The following is a 22,424-nucleotide window of genomic DNA, read 5'->3' on the forward strand; positions in this document are numbered from 1 at the left end:
CCGTCTCAGCCATCTACTATATTGGTGTAAGCAGTGATGTCATGTCAGTGGTCCTTCATGGTCTTGGGGAAGTGTGCCCTTACACACACACACACACTGGGTGTCTTGCACAGGACACCGAGGGAATAACGCATCAGTGTAAGCTTGTAACTACCCAGGCTTGAGGTACAAATCATTGTAGATCGATCCCATTCCAACTATACTGAAGTGGGCCAGTTTTCTAGACCTTGATTAAGCCTATACGCCTACGTTTGGGTTAAACACAAAGCCAATATTACGTTGTCTATTAAAATGAATTTACACAGGCATACAAATTCTGATATCTCTTCCTACCAATGGGTCAGCTCTGAAATGTGATTGGTCAAAAGACCAATTAGTGAAAAATATCAGAATTAGGCTGCCTGTCTAAACGCAGCCAGTGTGAGGCAATAGAACACTTAGCAAATGTCTAGGACTAGATTGAAGCCAGAAAACTGGAATCACTGAGGATTGATCAAGGACAGTGGTTTCCCCCCTCATGTCCTATGAACAATATTAAACCTATGGCACCACTGATTAAGGAAGACATGCGAAGTCCCCCTTTACCAGCAAGGGCCTGATTTTGGCCTCAGGTGGTACCCACTACAGACAGATCACATGTTTACTTAGCCAGACATTTAACGTTCCAAGGAAGTGGTAATATCACTGGAATTCACATTACTGCTCACTAAAAAGCAAGGAGACAGTGTCACATGATTGAAGACATCCAAAATTGGAGCTGCAGTTTATTACAATGCCCTTTTGTCATACAACAGGGATAATGTCATGTGCACGGGTAGAGGACATAGAGTGTCATGCGTCAAGCCCTCACTGACAGCAGCTTGTGTCGCACGTCTTGCCCTCCTTGCACACAACCAGAGGCGCACTTGCTGCATCCAGTCGGGCAGCAGGAACAACAACCTGGAGGAATGAGAGAAGAACTGATTAATGACCATGACTGGTATTCCAACAAGACCTGTGGCTGCTATATAACAGGCCTGAAGGCATTTTATCTGGGCTAAAAGTTCAGCTGAATGTTACACAGACATGCCACTAGTGGCAGCATCCAGAGTTTGACTGGATATTCAACTTTTTAATTATTTGGACATTGCACTAAATGCTTACAATGTAAGGAAAGATATGCAACTTTGTAATTTCAGGTGAAGGATTCCTTTAAAGCAGGGTTTCCAAACTTGCAAAAGGGACACCAGGGTAGTCAATTTAGCTCTTAGGTCTCAATGGTGGGTTGCGCGTTTACACTGGGCGGATTTCATTATGCCGAGCAGCGGGGCACAGCCTATGGCCCTTGATGTGAACGGGCAAAGGCAGTCAATAACAGTCAATAATCTGTACCGCACCGAATTTGCAAACTAGTTGTTTTCATAGGGAAGGCAGATAGAAATTACTATTGCACGTGAAGGCAATCCTACTCATTACTCCACGCGCATAATTATGTCACTTAGAGCCGACTTCGCCGTGGGCTTTCTCCGGGCACCTGGCTCACGCCCAGGAGGCAGCCCGGTTCTTGAACGCAATAATATTTCTCTCGGTGTAACGCACGCCTACCCGAGCCCAATTTTTTCGAATCCTCTCATTGGTTTGGGATGTTCAGTCTGTCGAAGACGTGGCTACCAATTGTTCACAAGACTGTAAAGTACAACAAAAAAAAAGACGCAATCTGCACTTGTTACAGATGTTGACAAATTCGACATGTACCCATTGATTCTTTAAGAACTTAGCTTAAATGCATAATGCGCTTAGTTTAACTGTCGTAGGCCTATTCCATCAGAACACAATATAAAATGCCGACAAAATATTGGAAAAGAATAAACACTAAAGCTACAACTATATAATGGATAGTCAGTCTCAACAGCCCATAGCACAGTCTAAGTGTACATTTCTCCAGCTCCATCCGTTCACGTCGCTTTGACGGATTGCACTTTATCCAATTTTATAGATCACACACATATTTAGCAGAAGTTATTGCGGGTGTAACAATTCTTGTTCCGAGCTCAAACAGCTCAACACATGCACTTACTTTTCGTGGCACATTCGCAGTTTGTACACTTGCAGAGTCCACCGCAACTGCAACTTCCAGCTATAAACAAAACACGTCAACTACTAAATTAATAAGGGTTACCTGCATTGCAACTCTATATAAAAATCCATTGTACCCGTTCAGGTCAATTCGGAATTTAGAGATCAATTCCATTAGGCAAACTTACTTTTTGAACAATCACAAGGATCCATTTTCAGTTTGAATTATATCTTAACCCAAACAATTCAACAAGGCTGACCTGACTCCGTTCCAGTGGCGCTTTGTCTGCTATTGATTTGAGATTTGGTTCAGCTGTTTTATATGATCGGAATTGATAGGGCAATGTGCAAAATAGAAACGTGCATTCATGCTCCGCCTATTTCTCCCTATAATACAATTTTACTATAAATGATTTCCTATAGATGAACTGCATACGTTGTTTTATACACTAGATGGCGCCCATTTAAAATGTAATCTCAAACATACAATATGTAGTATGTATCACAATATATAGCATCAATTTATCTTACATTATACACAAACCATGGCTCATTTAAAGTTCCATTATGGAATATTGGCCGTTTCTTGAGACAAAAATGGTCTATTATGGACAGTAATATTGTCCAGAAATTACTTCTCTAGACAGAAGAGGGGCGAACCTCCCCACACCCAAAAGTTTATATTGCACGTCATGCATACGAACCATACAGCCAACACTCGCGCAAAACTTCCATATTGTATCATCTTTAAGACAAAAACAGACAAAGTACAAATTCACTATTTTTTATTTTCTACCCGGTAACAGACAGGATTTGTGATTGGTTGGAAAACAAATTACATAAAAATAAAACATCATTTTATTTTTATTTAACGTTTTTGATTCATTTATATTTTAGCTTTTCTAGCCTGGGGCGCGTTCAGCAGGACTTAACGTTTTGATACGTTCGGATAGAAAAAGGGCTATGTAGAACAAACGCCTCTGACATGTAGAATACGAACGCATCAGCTCTATTCATGACATTTCTATCTGCAACGTTCGACAACGTTTGGCAACTGAACGTGGCCTTGTATTGCCCCCAGCGACAGTGCATTAAGGAAAAACGTCCCTGATTGGTTAAAATAAAATAAAAACGTTTTACATTATCACAATATCTATATTGCCCTAGTCCTTGAAATAAAAGTTCAAAAGAAATAAGATTGATATCGATAGTTACAGTAGATTGTTGGTGATGTCTTAATAATGATTTTAGCAAATTAATGATCTGACCAACATTACAAGCAGAACGTTTACCCTGCTATGAACAGAGTAGGGTCGGGTGAAATTGGAAGTTGTGAAGTATCATTCAGGACAGCAATACTAAGACCTGCAATGATCCCCAAAACAATTTATCTTCAAGTTGAGGCATTGCTCTACCCTACTGCCTAAAGCATGTAAGCAAAGTTTGTTTCCAAAATGCATATTTTCCAAAAATTGCAGATGGTCTACATTACAGCTCTGAATCATCGTCTTAAAGCCTTGTCAGAAAAAAAGCTATTGACAATTCCGACAACTTGAAACTCCTGCCGTTATTTTATCAGCAAAAAGGTTTTCCAACCCAAAATGTTCTAATATTACAGCTCTTTTAAAAACAAGCGTATTACCTTTCCATGTAACATATTGTATATCAAGCATTCAATATCCTTATAACAGCAAATAACACTTCCTCTGGTCAATAGATCATTACATGTCATTAAAACCAACACTCCTTGGTCTCACAATATGATCAATTTTCTTTATAAACTACAAAGCCAAAAAACCTTGAGCCATGTGCTCTTTAAAAAACATACTGCCACCTATGCACCATGAACGCACTCAGCACTGTTGGGGGCGCATTGAATGTACAGTACTCCTGATCCCATCTTCAGTGAGATGACGCAATGGTGAGTGTTGTATGAAATGCACCACCTAGTGGAGGAGAGAGAGCACTAGAAGCAGATATGCGCTAGCTACTAAAATGTGAGAAAGAACCCAGCACAGGAAATTAGCATTAATGCTGTCTGGCAAGTTGTTATACATCTTTAAATATAAAAGAGAAGAGAAAAACATGAGTGGAGTAAGGGGTGGGGGCAGATGCAAAGTGGGGTGAGAATTGAGGTATGACATTCTTTGACTACTCAGAACCCAGAGGGAAACTGCTGAGCAAAATGGGAGACAATATGGAAGATGGGGGGGGGGGGGGGGGGGAGAACCAGAGAGATGAACATTGACCGTGTTTAACGGATAGGGGCAAGGAGAACACATTTGAAGGAAAGGGGATGATAGAAAATGGCTAAGCATAAGCCCCCAAAATGCTGTGCAGGAAATGGGTATTTCTTGGAGCCAGCAACTTATGCCAACATCCCACCCTGAACAAACAAAGCTTTCGATACCGTTCAGACAAGAGAAGAGCAAGTGGGAATGACAAAGGGGGTAGAGCAGGGGTGTCAAACTCATTGCATGGAGGGCCGAATGTAACTAGGCAAGTCAGTTAATAACAAATTCTTTACAATGACAGCCTACCCCGGCCAAACACTAACCCGGACGACACTGGGCCAATTGTGCGCCGCCCTATGGGACTCACACTCACGGCTGGTTGTGATACAGCCTGGAATCGAACCAGGGACTGTAGTGACTCCTCTAGCACTGAGATGCAGTGCCTTAGACCGCTGCACCACTCGGGATCCCTGAAATTCATTACTATTTAGTGACCTTAATTCATCCACCAAGTACAAGGGTGGAGGAAAAACCCACGGAAACGCAGCCCTTTGTGGAATGAGTTCGACATGTGGGTTAGAGGAATTTAATATATAAACAAATCACAAAGCAATGGTGAGGTGAACATAGTGAACAGTGTGATGGAATATTTTAAATAAACGGTTCTTTATTAATCATCGGCTTCCAAATAAACTAAAACTCAAGGATTCAACCTTTTTTTATGCATCTACAAAAAAATAAAAAATAAAACAGAAAAGCAGAACTATTTCACATCCATGATTGCGTTTTCAAATCATTGGTTTTTGGGAGAGAAAAAAAATAAACGTGTCCGCTTCTTGATCTTTGTGAATCCATAAACTAAAAGGGTCCATCTGCACATATCCACCTGTGCTCTCTGCGTGTGGTGTGTGCCGTTGTTACCATCTGACCATGCAGATTGACCCCATTCCACACACACACACCTCTCAAACAGGATGTACAAAAGCTTGTGTTGAGCATCAAAACAGTGCAGGGCCCTAACAAACAGTAAAGGCTCCTTCCCCCCCCCCCCCCCCCAGGTGTGCATTTACATCACTGAAAGGAAGGACCAATTTCATCTACAAAGTGACAGGAGAACAGAGCAGGGGAAAGGAAGGACATACAGAATACAATAAACCTCTCAGACACACGCACAGACATACATACACTCAAACAGTTAAAAACAGGACCAGAGAAAAAGAGGACCGAACCCTAGGTACTGTCTGCTTTGTTGCTGTTTGGTGATGAGGGAAAAAGTAGGGAGGTAGAGAAAGAGTGTGGGGGGGGGGGGGGGGACAGGGGTGCCTGGTTCAGGGAGGGGGGTCCAGTGGGTGTTATTTCTTGGCCTTTCCGCCTTTGGCAGAATTCCGTGGCGGGGTGACGGGGCGTCCAGATCCCATTCCTCCACCTCCACCATAAGAGTAGAGCTTCTTATCCGCTGGCTTGAGAATCTGAGGAACAGAGATGCTTTCTTTAGACAGCTATAAATATACATATACTCCTACAGACTGAACACTGCAGCACATAACAGGTAAGACAGGGGACTGGCAGAGCTTAAAAATCTAGACTGAAGGAGAGAAAAGGGGCAGAGAGAAAAGCAGAGGAGTACACACCTGAAAGGAACACATGAGGGTCTCATCCACACTCATCATGGCACCGGCATTATCAAACTCTCCACAGTAGTTAGGGGCAGAAAACAGAGTAACAAGCTGTCTCTTTGCAAAGAACTCGTAACCGTCTTCTACCACCTGAGGACAGGAATGAAAGAGGTAAGATCGCAATGAAAAATAAACAGGAAAAATACCAGGAGTGGATAACCAACAACTGCAGGGCAATCAGTACATTTCAAACAGAGGAGTTACCATCTTAAATGAACAACCTCCATCGCCAGTAAAAACACAAAATGACACGCTTTAAAGATGGAATCCGCATCAGGGGAAACAGGGCCACTGTTCACCCCAGCACCTTTGTTGTTTGTGTTGTGAAACGGAGGAGTCGTCTTCGGCAGCATGGACCAAAAAAATTACAGTACATATTCTGCTGTTATATCACGCGTGCAATGATGTCAGAGAGGAAAAATAGGGTTTGTTGTTTACAGCAACTTCTTTGTTGTTGTAATATCCCAAACAGATGTGGCAGTGTCACCAATTAAGGATTCCAGCTTTAAAAAAGTGCTTCAATATTTTATGTAGGTGCAATGACCTTCGATCATCTGATTTCCCTGATTAATAACAAGATCCCTCTATTCTTCCAAACCTACCATTGGTCTGACAGTGTCCCGCAAAATACTCTCTTCCCAGCCCCTAACCTCCATCCAAAACTCTAAACCACTGAGCTAAGCCATTACCTGATGTGCCCTGCATATAAGGTCCATGTCGTGTTTGTGCAGAAATTTGGCCACCACGTCTGCCCCGAATGTGAAAGAGACCCCGCGGTCGTTCTCGCCCCAGCCCAGGACATCTTTGTCTGGGTCGGCCCACAGCAGGTCACACAGCAGGCCCTGGTCAGGCACATCTGTGGGTCGCATCACTCTGCGCACCTGCTCCATGGACTGGAGGTCTGGAGAAAGGCCTGGACAGACCATAGCACACAGAAACATTACATCACCATACAAATGAATGACTGCCATGATACTGTCTTCTACCACCAAGAACAATAATATCTGAAATCACACCTTGATAACTACCACCTCTTATCAAACGTATAGTGTATACACTTGAGTCATCTTCCACCACAAACACTTAAGGGGAGTGGTTAATCCAAACGATCATGGGGCCACCAAGTGCTTATTGATAAGGCCCACAGGGGAAAGACCCACACACTCAGACCATGCAAGCATACACCACCCACCTCCATGGCAGCAGAAGATCTTCTCATCTACAATGGCAGCCACGGGTAAACAGTTGAAGCAGTCTGTGAACGTCTTCCACAGCTTGATGTTATACCGTCTCTTACCTAAAGAGGAGCAGGGGCCACAAAGAGCAAGGGGCATTACTAAATAGCTAATACTCTGTGTTCCGGTCTCCTGTTGTTAAGCATGTGTTCCAGCTTCTCTTCTCGGCACTTACACTCGTCATAAAAGCCGTAGATACGGTTAATGGAGGCACACTCGTGGTTGCCGCGCAGCAAGAAGAAGTTCTCTGGGTATTTGACCTTGTAGGCCAGAAGCAAGCAGATGGTCTCCAGGGACTGCTTCCCTCGGTCCACGTAGTCCCCTAGGAACAGGTAGTTGCTCTCCGGGGGGAAGCCTCCGTACTCAAACAGCCGCAGCAGGTCGTAGTACTGACCGTGGACGTCACCTGCAGGGGGCAGCACAGAGGTGGCTAGTCAGTCACTACCACACCCTCCCTGACTACATTAGATCTGTGTGTGTATACAGGCCGTTGGACTGAGATAGCAAAGGCAATTAGAGATTAGAATTCTACAGTAAATCAGACAATCAGTCGTGTTATGAAACCTTGGAGCTTTCACTATCAGTTGTGTCAGAGAGGCGCAGCTGCTTTGCTACACTGACATTAATTACTATGAAACCAATTTCAGCCATCGTAACTTATCCAATATGACTCACCGCAGATCTTGAGTGGTGCCTCAAGCTCGAGCAGGATTGGCTGACTGAGGAATATTTCGCGAGACTTGAGGCAAAGGCCACGGATCTCGTTCTCTGTCAGCTGAACGTTCTTGCCTGGCCGAGAGCCCTTAACTGGAGGAGAGAGAAAGACAGAGCAAACAGTGAGGACTGACGTTGCGCTTATTGGAACAAACATGCTAGGCCAAGACCATGGAAACAACACATACACAAATAGCACAGCCACAGATCTAACACACAGCACACCAGAGCAGAGAAACCAATCAATATCACGGGCCCCCGCTGACAGCACAACCCTGAGCATACTGCAGAGCCAAGGTGAATCTGCTCACACAGCACAAGCCAGGAGGATGAACTATTTGATGTGTGAATCTCAAGGTTACAGAGAGTGAAACCTAAATGAAGAGGGGGTTGGGGTCTTTATTTCTGAGCACTCAAGGCTAGGGGATGATGATGGCCATGTTGAACTGAGCACCAGCAGAAGGTACAGGCCTGGCTATGTGTCTGAACAAATGTGTGCAGTGTGCACCCAGCCCCAGAAGCACGTATAAACACACCACCTGCCTGTCTGCTGATGTAACCAGGACAGAGAGGCTGCAAAGGAAAGAGGAACACGCAGCGAATCTCACACTGTACGACTCAAAGGATCAAATACACTGCACTTCAAATCAAAGTAGGCCTAAAATACAATTAAATAAACATATCATTGATGGCCAACTTCAGAGCTCTCTGGTTACAAGTGCACCGCATGCAGTCTGGTAGCATAGGGTAGCCTGTGAACTGACAGCAAACGTTGCTAGGCCGCCTCTGACCACACGGCAGAGCTAAGCAGGCTAGTAGTAGCAGGCTGGTAGTAGCAGGATGGTAGTAGCGGGCTAGTCAGATGTGGTCAGGTCACAAGGGACACATGCACAGTGCTGCGCTGAGTATCTTCCTGAGGCATGCTCCTGGCTGTCCCCTAACTCTGCTCTGGATCTCAAGAATCTTACATGTTTGTTGAGTATGGTAGCTAGTTATGACATTCACACATATTCTACCAAGAAAAGGAAAACTCACCCTGTGGCTGTGTAAGTGTTACGTGTTCATCAAGCAGAGGTGCAAATCCACAGTGCAACTGACATGATAAGTGTTCAATGATCAACACAGACAGGTGATCAGCTCTACTGGAGCCACAAATTGGTAATATGTTTAATGTAGTTAGCGCACCATTGTAGCCCTGGAGCAGGGAATACTCTTAAGTATGTTGGCATGATTTGCAGGGCAGCTTGAGGCTTTTGTGGTGCTGCAGGTCAAGTACAGGTTTAATATGATCATCTGGATGAGGCTCCTACTTCAATCTCAACACTCCTCCCAAACTAAAACCTTCACTATAGCTGCAAGGGATCACTACAACAGCACATCTATAGTCAAACAAATACAACAGTAGGACTGTATTATTCAGAAATCCTGTTTGCATGACAAGCTCCAGGCAAGGATATAACGGAGCATATAGTAAGTGTATTCCAGTGACTCATGATGTACGGGGGACTTGTGCAAGAATGCGCATCAGGGTTGTTTGTGTCACAGAATCAATTCCACCCCCTTTCCTACACAATCTGCTGTCTTCCCTAGGTGCAGGTGAAAAGTCCAATGCCAGCGCTCTATAAACCATCACAGGAGAACTAGGCAATGACAAACAAGCATCAACAGAAAACCTTATAATATTCAACCATAGACACTTGTTGTGCTCTATCATGCACCTGGTACTGTAATTGCTGAAGCTAAATGGGGTATCGACACACTTGAGAGCAGAACAATAAAATTGCCTGAAACCCTTCAGTGACATTCTGCTTTACAAGCTGGGTGCAGACAGTGTTCTTTACAAAAACACACGCCGGGGTTAATTGAACACTTGTCAAAGCTGACAGCTCAAACTGAACGTTGCTGACCTTGCCAAATAGCAAACTAGAGAACATGCAGTTATCACACAACGCCACAGATGTCTCAAGTTGAGGGAGCTGTTGCTAGAGAATGTAATGTTCATTTCTTTACCATAAGCCACCTCCAACATGGTTTTAGAAAAATTGTGAGGCCAGTTGGACGTACTGACAACTGCATACCACGTTGTGTAGGCGAGCATTTTGCTTATGTCAATGTTATGGTATGGGCTGGCATTAGGTAGGAACAACAAACAATTGCATTTTATCGATGGCAATTTGAATGCACAGAGAAACCGTGACGAGATCATTAGGCTCATTGTCGTGCCATTCATCCGCCGACATCACCTCATGTTTCAGCATGATAATGGACGGCCCCATGTCGCAAGGATCTGTACACAATTCCTGGAAGCTGAAAATGTCCCAGTTCTTCCACAACCTGCATACATACTCACCAGACAACTCACCCAACAAGCATGTTTGGGATGCTCTAGATCGATGTGTACGACAGCGTGTTCCAGTTCCCGCTAATATCCAGCAACTTCACACAGCCATTGAAGAGGAGTGGGACAACATTCGGCTTGGGGATTCGAACCAGCAACCTTTCAGTTACTGGCCCAACGCTCTAACCACTAAGCCCAACTCTATGCGAAGGAGATGTCACACAAGATACTGACTGGTTTTCTGATATATGCCCCTACCTTTTTTGTAAGTTATTTGTGACCTAATGGGCCTAATGAATTTATTTCAATTGACCGATTTCCTTATTTGAACTGTAACTCAGTAAAATCTTAGAAATTGTTACATGTTGCATTTATATTTTTGTTCAGTGTAGTGCTTTCACAAAAATATATTCTGCCCTAATAAAATCACAGGCAGTGGGAGAGGGGCACACACATTTGTTCTGAAAATGGAGGATGGAAACGGACGAGGACTTCCAGGTAGGACCTTAGCAATAGATCTAAATGAGCAGTGTCATGTTAGGGCAGCAACACAGGCCTTGGCCTAAAAGAGTGAAATGTGGGTATAAATAGGGTAGTGCTGCTTGTCACTTTAAACCTGGATTAGGGTGGGCTAAGCCATGACAGAGCTTACTCTTAAATTAGCCACATGGCAACAGTGTGCTTAGAGCAGGGGCGTGGGGGATGGGGAGGGGGTCAGACAAAGGGCTTTCCGCTTTGCTGGTCACGGGATAGAAAAGAAAAAGTTGGACAAGCACAATAGGAAAGCCGTTGGGAATCAACAGTTGGCTGGCTTCAGATTCCCCTCCTGATATGTCCATGGCTGATATGGACATCCTCATAGATGGTGACAGGAGGTGGTAGTAGTGGCCTGGACTGACCGTTCAATGTACAGGTCAGGAGGCTGATGGTTAATCCCATTGAAACTAGTCACACCGTCACCACATTTAACTGGTTTGCAAACATTGTCACCAGGCTGGCCCATGTGTTAAGGTGTACATGGTGCAGCTAAAGGTCAATGGTGGTCAGTCACCATTCTCTGACAAACGAGTGATTAAGCAACCAGAAGTCAGTTACCTTGGCCTGTCTCTACATCATAGAAATACAACAGGATTGGATGGACAAAAAGCCACAGGTGATGGTTTATGGACTGGCCAAGACTTAAAAACTAATTTAGAAAATGCCATACATGACGTGTTAGGCTAATTATGACAACTCTCACGACAGAGGCAAACACTCTGCCTTGTAATGAGTTGCCACACCGCAAGAGAAAAAAAGATCCGCTATATCCTGCCAGTACAGCTGTTTTTTTCTGAACTTGTCAGACAACCTTATCATGGACAGAGTAGAACACGGTTTCCACAACACTTCCAGCCATCAAGAGCCACAGTCAAAGTCAGAAGGGGCTAGGGCTGAGCGATATATCTAATTAATTTGAATGTGCATTTTAGCGCAAAATTCCAAAACACATGCATCTCAAGAATAACGTTCTCCCGTTTTTATGAGCGTTTATGTCTGCTTGTCTTTTTACTCCAGTGCTGTGTGCACCTTCCCATTCACCAAGCCCCTCCCCCTGCCACTCACAACAACAAAGTTGATAGATTACTTCTTTCTCTATGACAACAAGCAGTTTCAACTGGCTATTTGCATTTGAGGTTTGGTACAACAGAATCATTCATATGGACACCGAAACATAGTCGAGACATTTTGCTGTAATAGAAAAGTGAACCTTTCCAACAATACCCTTTTTATGTCTCAACTCCCAAAATTTAGCACAGAGCAGACCCTGTCTAGTCTACTAGCTGTCTAGCCTGTTTTTAAATGTGCAATGAGCATAAAAACTAACAACTAAAACATTATGAAACTTCTATTTGATCAATTAAGTAGCAAATAAGCCGTTCCATTTTTTGTTATTCACCTATATTTAACCAGGTAGGCTAGTTGAGAACAAGTTCTCATTTACAACTGCAACCCGGCCAAGATAAAGCATTGACCTCCATACGAGCGAAGAATATAAAAACACCACCTGCTGGAGAAGACAGACTTTGGGCCCAGCTATCCCTCTCGCTTCACCTCTTCCTCTCTGGTGTGACTCACACATTTCAGTTAATTACTATAGCTCCTGCCTTGGGCCAATCAGTGTCATCGTTCACCCAAGTTTCATCAAACTCGGGCCAGTGCTGTCTGAGATGGCGTTTTTACTAACGTACGAACAGAGACCGATCCACAGTCCCCATACCTGATTTCATTGTGGGAAACAACAAAGTGGACAGGATAGTATGTTGTTCAAACAGTTGGGGACAGAAAACAAGGTGGAGCCAAAGATTTTTTATAACTAACCCAAGATAGACCACAGCCTGGCGTTTCCAACGGGAACAAATGAGTCAGTGGGCAGAACAAGCAAGGAGTGGGCAGAGCCAAGCAAGAGCTAGAGAGGTCCTATTGGTGCGTTCTAGCACATATTTGTATATTTCCGTGAAGGAACACCTACTCTGAAGTGTGTGTGCAATAACTCAATTTGCCCTTGCACTCCTTCCAAACAACATTTTAATTGTTTTACTTTGACAACGGGTAAAATCTCCAAAACTTAGTCCACTCTTCATAATGGATTCTAGCTTTGACAACAGAAAACCGTGTTGAGGTCAAATGTTTCATCGAGGAGAAAATGATCACGATGTCTGCAAAAATCCATCTCGTTCCATCTTGTCTCACTGCCGGCCACTGGGTTTTCTCTCATCACCATATTAGGTAGTGAGTGGAAGTGTCAATCAGATGCTCCACACTTATACATCCAATGAAATGTCTGAATTATTGTTCTATCTGTGGTGGAGCCCTACAACATGATGCACCGCTATTACCATGATGTAGAGGAGCGATAACACTGAGAAAACAGACATGTGAAAATGTCTAGGTTAACTGCAGAACCATTACAGTCAATAATTGTCAAAACAGAAATAAGCGATAGCCTATAAATTTATACAGTAATAATCTGTATACATCTAGATCAATAGATTTCAAAAAGGGAAGAACAAAAACAGCAGATCCAGGGGTTTGAACACCTGATGTGACTTTGAAACCAGTTAGACCAGACTTCGAGAGACATTTTTTAAATCTAACTAGACAAGTTCCAAGAGCAGCAGAATGCCCCACTTCCTGTTTTCTGAACTGTTCTCAGGCCAGCAGAAGCTCATGTCTGGCTCGGCCACTGTGCTCATTACAGCAGAAGGCCCATGCAGATTTAGTAGCTGGAGGGGTTTATGTTGGTCTGACAGCCTCAGGTCTCCCATTACGCAACATTTATCATACAGATCATAAGTTTGCTTCTGCCCCCCCCCCCCCCATGTACACACAGTCCCCAAAACTCATATCTGTTACTATAGAAGCAATCATAAATCTAAGGAGTGGCCAGGACTGAGGGTAGGCAAACCTGTGTGGTATAGACAGCTTCTCCCATGCACCAAACACTAACACCTACATATTATTCAACAGTCATTAACCTCCACAATACTCCAAGAATGGTGTGGTGGTCACAAACAGAAACACGGTTAGCGGAATCGTTTTAATCCATCAATACATCCATAAGCTGCCCACAACAAAAGACGTGTTCAAAGTAAAAACCCAAGAGAAAGAAAGACATTAGGCCTGCTACTTGCAAACACTGTCCCTCACATTCACCAAGTCTGCCCATATTTCTACTATTCATGCTTCTGTAGCCGATGTAAAATACCTAACTAGTTAGTGGTGTGGGCTAGTAGTGTTCAATTACTACTAGCCAGCACCGCTAACTAGTGCTGGCTCAAAGCTTGAAGTAGTTGTTTCCCTAGCACTTGAAGACCCACTGCTTTTGTGGAGCTATAGGTAATGATGCTTCTTGGGTGACAGTTGCGGTGTTCAGAGGGTCCTTGGTTCAAGCCCAGGTTGGGGCAAGGAGAGGGACGGAAGCAACACTTCATTACATTACAAATTTACTGCGATCGCAGAGAATGTAATGCGCCATAATGTTTCCACCTCTAGTGTTTACAGTATGCACAACTTTCAGCCCTGCTATAAGCTACTTGGTCAATGAAAAACAAACCCAAATCTGGACATTCCCTTTACTTTATAATGTAGTAAAGGCCATTGGCCTTCTTTAGACAGATAAGAGTCTAAAACCAGGGCACTGATGTTTCCTGTCCATGGAATTTGGAGTATCACAGTAGTACGTTATCATGGTGGAAACAGTTGCACCGAATGAAAATCAGTGTGACCTATTGGTGCCCTTCACTCTGTGTAACCAACCACTAATGATATGGCTAAATCTACTGTAGCTTGCATTTAAACAATAAAAGCAAGTTATTACTTCAGCAAGCAGGCTTTCAGCACATGAAAATTGCATCAGCAGCCCTGAAAAACATGCTTAAGTATGCTTCTCCCTCATCCAGGCATGAATTGCAATGGGCCTGCTCCTACATACAGCATCCTCCATTCAGGCTGCAAATCCATAATTTCCCTCCTTAACTAGCTTTAATGGGCATTAAAAAAACTGAAAATATGCATACTTTCTTCATGAAACAATTAGTCTTTTCGGACAATTTAGGATATTGCACATTCTTGGTTGAACATGGTGTGCAACATATTAGATTGTCCAAAAATTGTTTCAAAAATAAAGTAAGCATATTTCCCTTGAATGGAGGATGTTTTATGTACAAGCCGATCCATAGGGGGACACTAGTGTATTACCGGGAATGCACATCCAACCTAGACGATAGTACATGGGCGCTAGATCTGTACTATCGTCTGCCTAGGCTACAGTAAAACCGGTGTGTGTTAGACATAGCTAACTAAATACTGGCAAACAAAAAAACGACATTATGGAAAGATTGGATGCAGGAAACAGAAATGAATGGTAAACAAAACCTACTAACCGACGTTACTGGCTAGCTTTGCATTAATTTGTATAACAGCATACACCAGACAGAACACTGAACATATTTAGCGTTACAGTAGCTAGCTAGAGTTAGCTAACACAGCATCATCGTAAAATAGCCGTGTTCGTCATCTTAATGATTTGCCATTAATACTAATATTACAACAAAATGGGCACTTCAGGCCGAGTGATAAAGATTGAAGCAGCAAGCTAGCCATCTCTCATTTGCCTTACTAGTTCGTAGACCTAGGAAACGTTATCTCGCGCTCTAACCCGGCCACATCGTTTTCAAAGAGAACAGCTAACTTGACGTTAAGCCTACCAACTACGCTAACATGCATCAGATATCTTTAGAATTCCGACGCTTCTTTGAAAATCCAAAAAGCAACTGATTCGTAATTAATCAAATTAAGTGTCTTGACTCCTAGTTAAGTGCAAATCCTCACCTTCCAGAAGACGCTGTATTATGGAGTCGATGTTTAATTTGTCCGGCTCCGCCATTTTACTCTTTTTTGTCGTGGTTCAGGCAGTCAAGACCTTCGTTTCGTGTTGCTTCTTCGATGAGACAAAAAACAAGTACCGATCAAGTTAAACAAACAACTAGGCAGCTTATATTTTGTTATGTCAAATTGAGGAAAAAAATTGTAATTTGGCTTTACTTTCCCTTCCGTGTTGTAGCTAGCTGGCTAAATGTGTTAGCTAGTTAGTTCAAGCTAGCTAGCCGATGTTAGTTAGCTAGCAATGGCTAACAAACCAAGCTACCCGCTTTAGTTATAGCTAGCCAATAATGAATGATGCAAATACGAAATGTTAACATATAATCAACCTTTGATTTGACAATAGTCTTCCCGTGTAGAAGACAGGGCCCTTTCAGGTCTGTTTTGTGTCTTTTTGTCTTCGTATTTCAGAGTCCCCCTTTCTCTTCCCCCACTGAACTTAAAAAGGGCCGTGTTGTTCAGCGGAAGCGAGAAGAGAGGGGGTTGATACTATGGCGAGCTTTAGATTTACTCAATGATGATTGGGTCACTGCTTGATTTTGAACCCATGTTGTCGTTTTCCATTGGATACATTGTACATCCGTCACACACTGGTGCCCCACCTCCAGCTGTTTTACGGATGACATCAACGGTCGTCACTAGTTACCACTACTGAGGTATAAAGAACTACCACAGCCACAAAGTCAGAAACTCCGCCTATTTCTACAATGTATCTTCTTAAAATGTGATTTTAGACCTAGCCTTTACCATAACCACACCGCTAACCGTATACCCAACCCTAACCTTAAATTAAGACCAAAAGGCATGTTTTCAATTATTTTTACGATATAGCCAATTTCTACTTTGTGACTGTGCTATCTAGTGGAAACCGACGTCAAAGGGGTTGGTACCGGCAAGGACTGCCACCGTGTGTCAGAAGTTAAAAGTAGAAGGCATGTTTTGCATTAGGCTAGAGTCCAGGGTTTCCCAAACTCGGTCCTGGTTTTTGCCCTATCACTACACAGATTATTCAAATAATGTAGTAGTTTAGTGTGTCGTGTGTAGTGTATAACTTTGTGGGAAGGTAATATGTGGATGTTGTGCAACCCTAACCCATGTCAGGCTGCACTGAAATCTAACAATACTGCTCCAGCTATCATCTTATTATCCATGTCTTTTAACCAATCATCAGTCATCTGAGTCAGTGCAAGTTGAGTGCCCTTCCCTAAATGCATGCTGAATGTCAGTAGTTAACTTGTTCTCTGAAGAATAGCATTGTATTTGGTCAAACACATTTCTCTTCAGTCTACTAAGAACAGGCATCAAACTGATTGGGCAGCTGTTAGAGCCAGCAAAGGGTGCTTTACTATTTGTAGTCAGTGAAATTACTTTAGCTTCCTTCCACACCGGTGGACACACAGAGTACTTTAGGCTTTGGTTAAATATATAGCAAATAGGCGTGGCAATACAATCTGCTACCGTTTTCAATATTTTCCCATCAAGGTTGTCTGTACCTGGTGACTGATCATTATTGATGGAAAACAACCATTTTTCCACCTCTCCCACACTAACTTGACCAAATTCAAAACAGCAATCCTTCTCTTTTATTATTAGATCTTTTATACATAAATATGATTGGTTCACTGTTCAGTGTTGTCATTTCACTTCTAGGTTTGACCATTTTACTAGTGAAGTAGTCATTGAAATGATTGGCAATATCGAAAGGTTTTGTTATAAATTACCTATCAACTTCAATGAACGATGGAGATGAATTGGGTTTTCTGCCCATGATATCATTTAAGGTACTCCAATGTCTTTTTCCATTGTGTTTTATGTCATTTATATTGGTTAGGTATTATCATTTCTTCTTCTTTTTGTTAAGTCACAAACTTTTTCAATTTACAGTGTCAACCAATCAGTTGAGCAGCCTAACATGTTTCTGATAAGATTTCAGTTTGTCTTGGGTGCATATTTTATGTGGTTGAAATACTGTGTGAAAGATAACACATACCATGTGCATTTGCATTTTCTCAAGAGATCCTGAAAGAAATAAATCATATTTCTCCACTCCTGTTCCCAAGACAAAATTAGAATTTGTTGTATAATTTCACTGCAAGAAATGCATAATTCTGCAGGAGTTAATATTATATTATGCTACATGTGAGAGGTTGTAGGCCTACAGTCAGTGTCCATATTTCAGTTACAATTCCATTTAACCCATATGAACTTAGATGAGGAATATTATTTTTATTCATGGATACAGGGATACTCATTAGAGGGATATCAGAGGTGCATGTAAATGGCTTATACCTATAAAGACCTTAAGCGGGATATGAGCTACTATCCGGAATGCTGTGCGCATATAAATGTGGTCAATGTTATGGTCACTACAGCCAATGGGAACTGATATTGCTCTGGAACGAAGCTCTGCAGTATTAGTGAAGAGATGATCAATACAAGTCGATGTAACAGATCCAACACTATTTGTATGCACTGTAGTTGGTTGAGTGATAACCTGGGTCATATTACAGGCATTAGTCACAGGTAGAAGGTTCCTTTTGAGAGAAAATAGACCTCTCGTTAATATCACACACAATATCGAGCATTGCACACATATGATCCAAATACTGATTGTTAGCACTTCGTGGCGAAAAGTAGCACCCCACAAGAAAAGGGTTTAGATGAGGTGATCTAGATGAGGCATTCCTGTCTTTTCTGTAGATGTTACATCCTTGTATTGCTACTGCTGTTTCATCAAATAAATCATGTACTGTAAGTGAGTTTCAGAGATGGCCAGTATATGAATGGTATCCGATGTTAGCAAGTTATTGATTTCATTAACCTTATTTCTAAGGCTACATACAGTGCCTTCAGAAAGTATTCATACCCCTTGACTTATTCCACATTTGGCTGTGGTAGAGCCTGAATTTAAAATGGATTCAAGATTTTTTTAAATTACACACAATACTCCATAATGACAAAGTGAAAACATGTTTTTAGAAAATGTAGCAAATTTATTGAAAATAAAATAGAGAAATATGTGGTACTCAGTAATGTGTTATATTGGATTTGCTCCAAACATAACACTTTTTATTCAGGAAAAAAAGTAAATTGCTTTGCCAATTTTTTTTGCAGTATTACTTTGGTGCCTTGTTGCAAACAGGATACATGTTTAGGAATATTTTTTATTCGGTACAGGCTTCCTTCTTTTCACTCCGTCAGTTAGGTTAGTATTTAGGAGTAACTACAATGTGGTTGATACATCCTCAATTTTCTCTTATCACTGCCATTAAACTCTGTAACTGTTTTAAAGTCACCATTTGTCACGTTCCTAACCTGTTTTCCCTTGTTTTGTGTTTATTTTGTATGGTCAGGGCGTGAGTTGGGGTGGGTTGTCTATGTGTGTTTTTCTATGTTGGTATTTTGTGTTCGGTCTGGTATGATTCTCAATCAGACGCAGCTGTCAATCGTTGTCCCTGATTGAGAATCATACTTAGGCAGCCGGGGTTTCACGTGTGGTTTGTGGGTGTTTGTTCCTGTGTTAGTGTTTCGCCACACGGGACTGTTACGGTATGTTCGTTTATTGTTTTGTATCGTGTATTGTTTTCGTGTTCATTAAATTACCATGGAAACTTACCACTCTGCAAATTGGTCCTCCGATCCTTCTCGCCTCTCCTCGTCCGATGAGGAGGACGACTTAGACTGCCGTTACACCATTGGCCTCATGGTGAAGCATTGGAAAACCTCCCTGGTCTTTGTGGTTGAATCTGTATTTGAAATTGAATGCTCAACTGAGGGACGTTACAGACAATTGCATGTGTGGGGTACAGAGATGAGGTAGTCATCCAAAAATCATGTTAAACACTATTATTGCACACAGAGTGAGTCCATGCAACTTATTACGTGACTTGTTAAGCACATTTTTACTCCTGAATTTATTTAGGCTAGCCATAACAAAGGGGCTGAATACTTATTGACTCAAGACATTTCAGATTTTCATTTGTAATTAATTAAAAAAATGTTTTTATTGAAAAACATAATTTCACATTATGGGGTTCAGGCTGTAACACAACAAAATGTGGAAAAAGTCAAGGGGTGTGAATACTTTCTGAAGGCACTGTATAATAATATGGGCCTTGCTTAGCCTTTTCCTTGGTAGCTTATCGGAGATAGATATGTGGAGAAGAAAAAATGCAATAAAAACATTGTTTAGCTAATAGTGTCAGTCAATCAGGCACTTGTGTCAGTTGCTGTGTGTGTGTGTGTGTGTGTGTGTGTGTGTGTGTGATGTTGGGCCGAAGCTACTGACCCAGAAGCTTGGCTCTCTCACTCCTCCCAGGCTTTTGGGAGGGAGGGTGGACAATGAGCTTGTCGTAGGCGATATAAGCAACGTCCCCATGCTCTCTGGCAGCTTTCATAGCTGGGATAAGTTCTTTCCACCTCTGGCACACAGCTTCAGAGAAGTCCCTCGTTGAGGAAGATGATTCCGCTCAAGTTTTTGTCTCTCTCCAAAACAGTCATCTTGTCCTTGAACCTTAGGAACTTGACCACTATCGGCCTGGGTCTGTCACCTGAGCTGGTTACAGGTTTTCCAGACCTATGGGCGCGCTCCACCGCAATCTTCCTATGAACCATCTGCAGCTTTTCAATAAAAAAATGGCTTACTTTCTCCTCAGACTATATCCAGGCCAGATGTGGAGACTCTGGTATGCCATCTACAACAATGTTACTCCTCCTGGATGGTCCTCTAGTCTGTTTTCTCAGTCATCTGTAATAATGATTCACAGACAGTGCTGATGTCATCTCGCATAGACTTAGAGTTTGTTGTCAACTTGCTGCAAGTCTCTTTCAGAGCATCCACCTCTCCCTGGGAGAACTGCAAACTGTTCTTAAGGTCTTGGACCTCTCTGGTCAGATCGTCCATTCTTTTGTTAGCTGAGTCCACCAATATTTGGACAAAGCTCTTGAAGCTATTTTCCTGTTGCTGTAACAATTGCTTGTAGACATATTTTTGTTGATTTAAAAGATCACGCACTTGCGATAGCAAAACACTGTCCTCTCCATTACTCCCACCTTCTTTAGCTTTGGGCAGCATGATGGTAGCATTACACATTCTGGTAACATAAAGTGTTCTGTTCTGTTGCAATTTTATAGTCTATGACATTTTAGATTTACATATGATAATTTTTCACAAAGTTGTTTGGATGTAGTGAACTCGTTTTTCAAAGTAACTGTAGTTAGTAAACAATATTTGTCTTAAGGGGAGCTTTAATGTAGCTTAACTTCTTCCAGTGTGAAGTAATTGGTAGGTTGGTAAACTATTTTCAGAGTAGCTTCCCCAACACTGCTAAAAAGTTGTGACTAAACCTGGAATGTCAACACTAGAAACACAAATGAAAGCTGGAAAAAAGAGTGGGAAAGAGAGGCATGAGACAAGTCCAGTCTGGTTGTGAGGTACATCCCGCCTCCCTCTCTCTCCTGTTCTTCCCGGCCCCACCCTACACCTCACAGTCCACTACAAAACCCTTTACATCACACCAGCTACATAACAGACCACCACTTTACATAGATCAACACCTGAATTAAGAGAGTAGAATTTCCTTTTTAAAGAGAAGGAAAACCCTTGACAAAGAACTTTACTTTTCAAATTTCCAATCAAGACAAGAGGACACATCATAAGGTATTTGTTAAAGTTTTCTACTTGTATCTCTGATTTTGTGCTATTTCAAATATGAAACATACCAGCTCCATAGTGCATTATAACTGCATTTTAATTTGTTGTAACTCTTAGTGGAGTAACCTATCCAATCAAGTTTAAATAAATGAACATTGATGGTATGTTTAGGGAGCATACACATGCATGTAACATCCTTATACTTTCATGAATGTCACTTAATTCAAACAGACTAAGGTATGTATGATTCAGGCCATATGCAAAGTACAAACAAATACACTTTTTTTTTGCTCTCTATCGATTAAAAGATAAGTTCTGAGGAACATTTCCACCCAAACTTTTACTTTTGACATGAATCTTTTGTGAAACACTATGGTTAATCCAAAATACGCTACTTTTTTCAATATGGTATAAGAAATGTATTCATACTCTATTCCATTGACGAACCAAACATAACGCCTTCATGTTATGCTCAGGATTCAGTGATTCACCAGGATCTATAAGTAGCAACAATTACTATTAGTAATTTTGTTCTTACCACTCACCCCCATCCTCTCGACCTCCTCCTCTTACCCTCACCTCTATGGGTCCTTGTGAGAAGAGAAGACACTTTTATGTCTTTGTTTTACTAGTCTGCCAGGTCTTGTCCAGTTGAATATAAGGAGAAGGGTCCAAGTAAGCACTATTGCATGTTTTCTTAATTCAATGAGAGTAGCATACCATCATGGGGCGGCAGGTAACCTAGTGGTTAGAGTGTTGGGCCAGTAACCGAAAGGGTTCTAGATCGAACCGCCGAGCTGACAAGGTCAAAATCTGTCGTTTTGCCCCTGAACAAGGCAGTTGTTCCTAGGCCGTCATTGTGACAAAAGCATTTGTTCTAAACTGACTTGCCTAGTTAAATAAATACAAAAATTGCTTAGGTGGAATAAATAATATGATCCCGTGGAGAAAATAAAGGTGTGACATTTTGCAAGGCTACTTACTGTTGGGGTGGAAGAAAAGCTCTTTTGGCTTGATTTAGTCAAGTTGTACTCAGCTAAAGGGATGACATTTGTTGGACTTTTTCGCAGGGCTAGGTGAGATTGAGTGGATCCAGGT

The 22,424-nt window shown here is 42.1% G+C and overlaps 1 protein-coding gene and 1 long non-coding RNA gene across 3 annotated transcripts; both read right to left on the minus strand.

The window, feature by feature from the left end:
• Nucleotides 1-753: 753 nt before the first annotated feature.
• Nucleotides 754-2,462, minus strand: LOC120044657. The gene is made up of 3 exons (XR_005476576.1): nucleotides 2,244-2,462; nucleotides 2,057-2,116; nucleotides 754-939 (listed from the first exon to the last, which is right to left on the minus strand). It is a non-coding gene; the product is annotated as an uncharacterized LOC120044657 (long non-coding RNA).
• A 2,399-nt stretch (nucleotides 2,463-4,861) lies between these two features.
• LOC120040388 (serine/threonine-protein phosphatase alpha-2 isoform-like) lies at nucleotides 4,862-16,129 on the minus strand. 2 transcript variants are annotated; one of them, XM_038985567.1, is made up of 8 exons: nucleotides 16,003-16,129; nucleotides 15,623-15,728; nucleotides 7,876-8,007; nucleotides 7,376-7,606; nucleotides 7,158-7,262; nucleotides 6,655-6,878; nucleotides 5,921-6,055; nucleotides 4,862-5,758 (listed from the first exon to the last, which is right to left on the minus strand). In XM_038985567.1, exons 2-8 carry the CDS (start codon nucleotides 15,675-15,677, stop codon nucleotides 5,642-5,644), a joined length of 999 nt encoding a protein of 332 aa, XP_038841495.1. In that variant the 5' UTR covers nucleotides 15,678-15,728; nucleotides 16,003-16,129; the 3' UTR covers nucleotides 4,862-5,641. The 2 variants fall into 2 exon arrangements, with proteins under 2 accessions (XP_038841495.1, XP_038841488.1); XM_038985560.1 differs by having other exon boundaries at nucleotides 15,623-15,731.
• Nucleotides 16,130-22,424: the final 6,295 nt, after the last annotated feature.

This window comes from Salvelinus namaycush, chromosome 3 (assembly GCF_016432855.1).
Source record: "Salvelinus namaycush isolate Seneca chromosome 3, SaNama_1.0, whole genome shotgun sequence".
Taxonomy (NCBI): domain Eukaryota; kingdom Metazoa; phylum Chordata; class Actinopteri; order Salmoniformes; family Salmonidae; genus Salvelinus; species Salvelinus namaycush.

Excerpts from the sequence above, each read along its gene's own strand:
- LOC120040388 (XM_038985567.1), bottom strand. The coding sequence starts at position 15,677 with ATGGCGGAGCCGGACAAATTAAACATCGACTCCATAATACAGCGTCTT. Across the intron at positions 8,008-15,622 it reads AATACAGCGTCTTCTGGAAG|TTAAGGGCTCTCGGCCAGGC; the intron begins GTGAGGATTTGC and ends TCTCTCCTCCAG. Across the intron at positions 6,056-6,654 it reads TTATATGCAGGGCACATCAG|GTGGTAGAAGACGGTTACGA; the intron begins GTAATGGCTTAG and ends TCCTGTCCTCAG.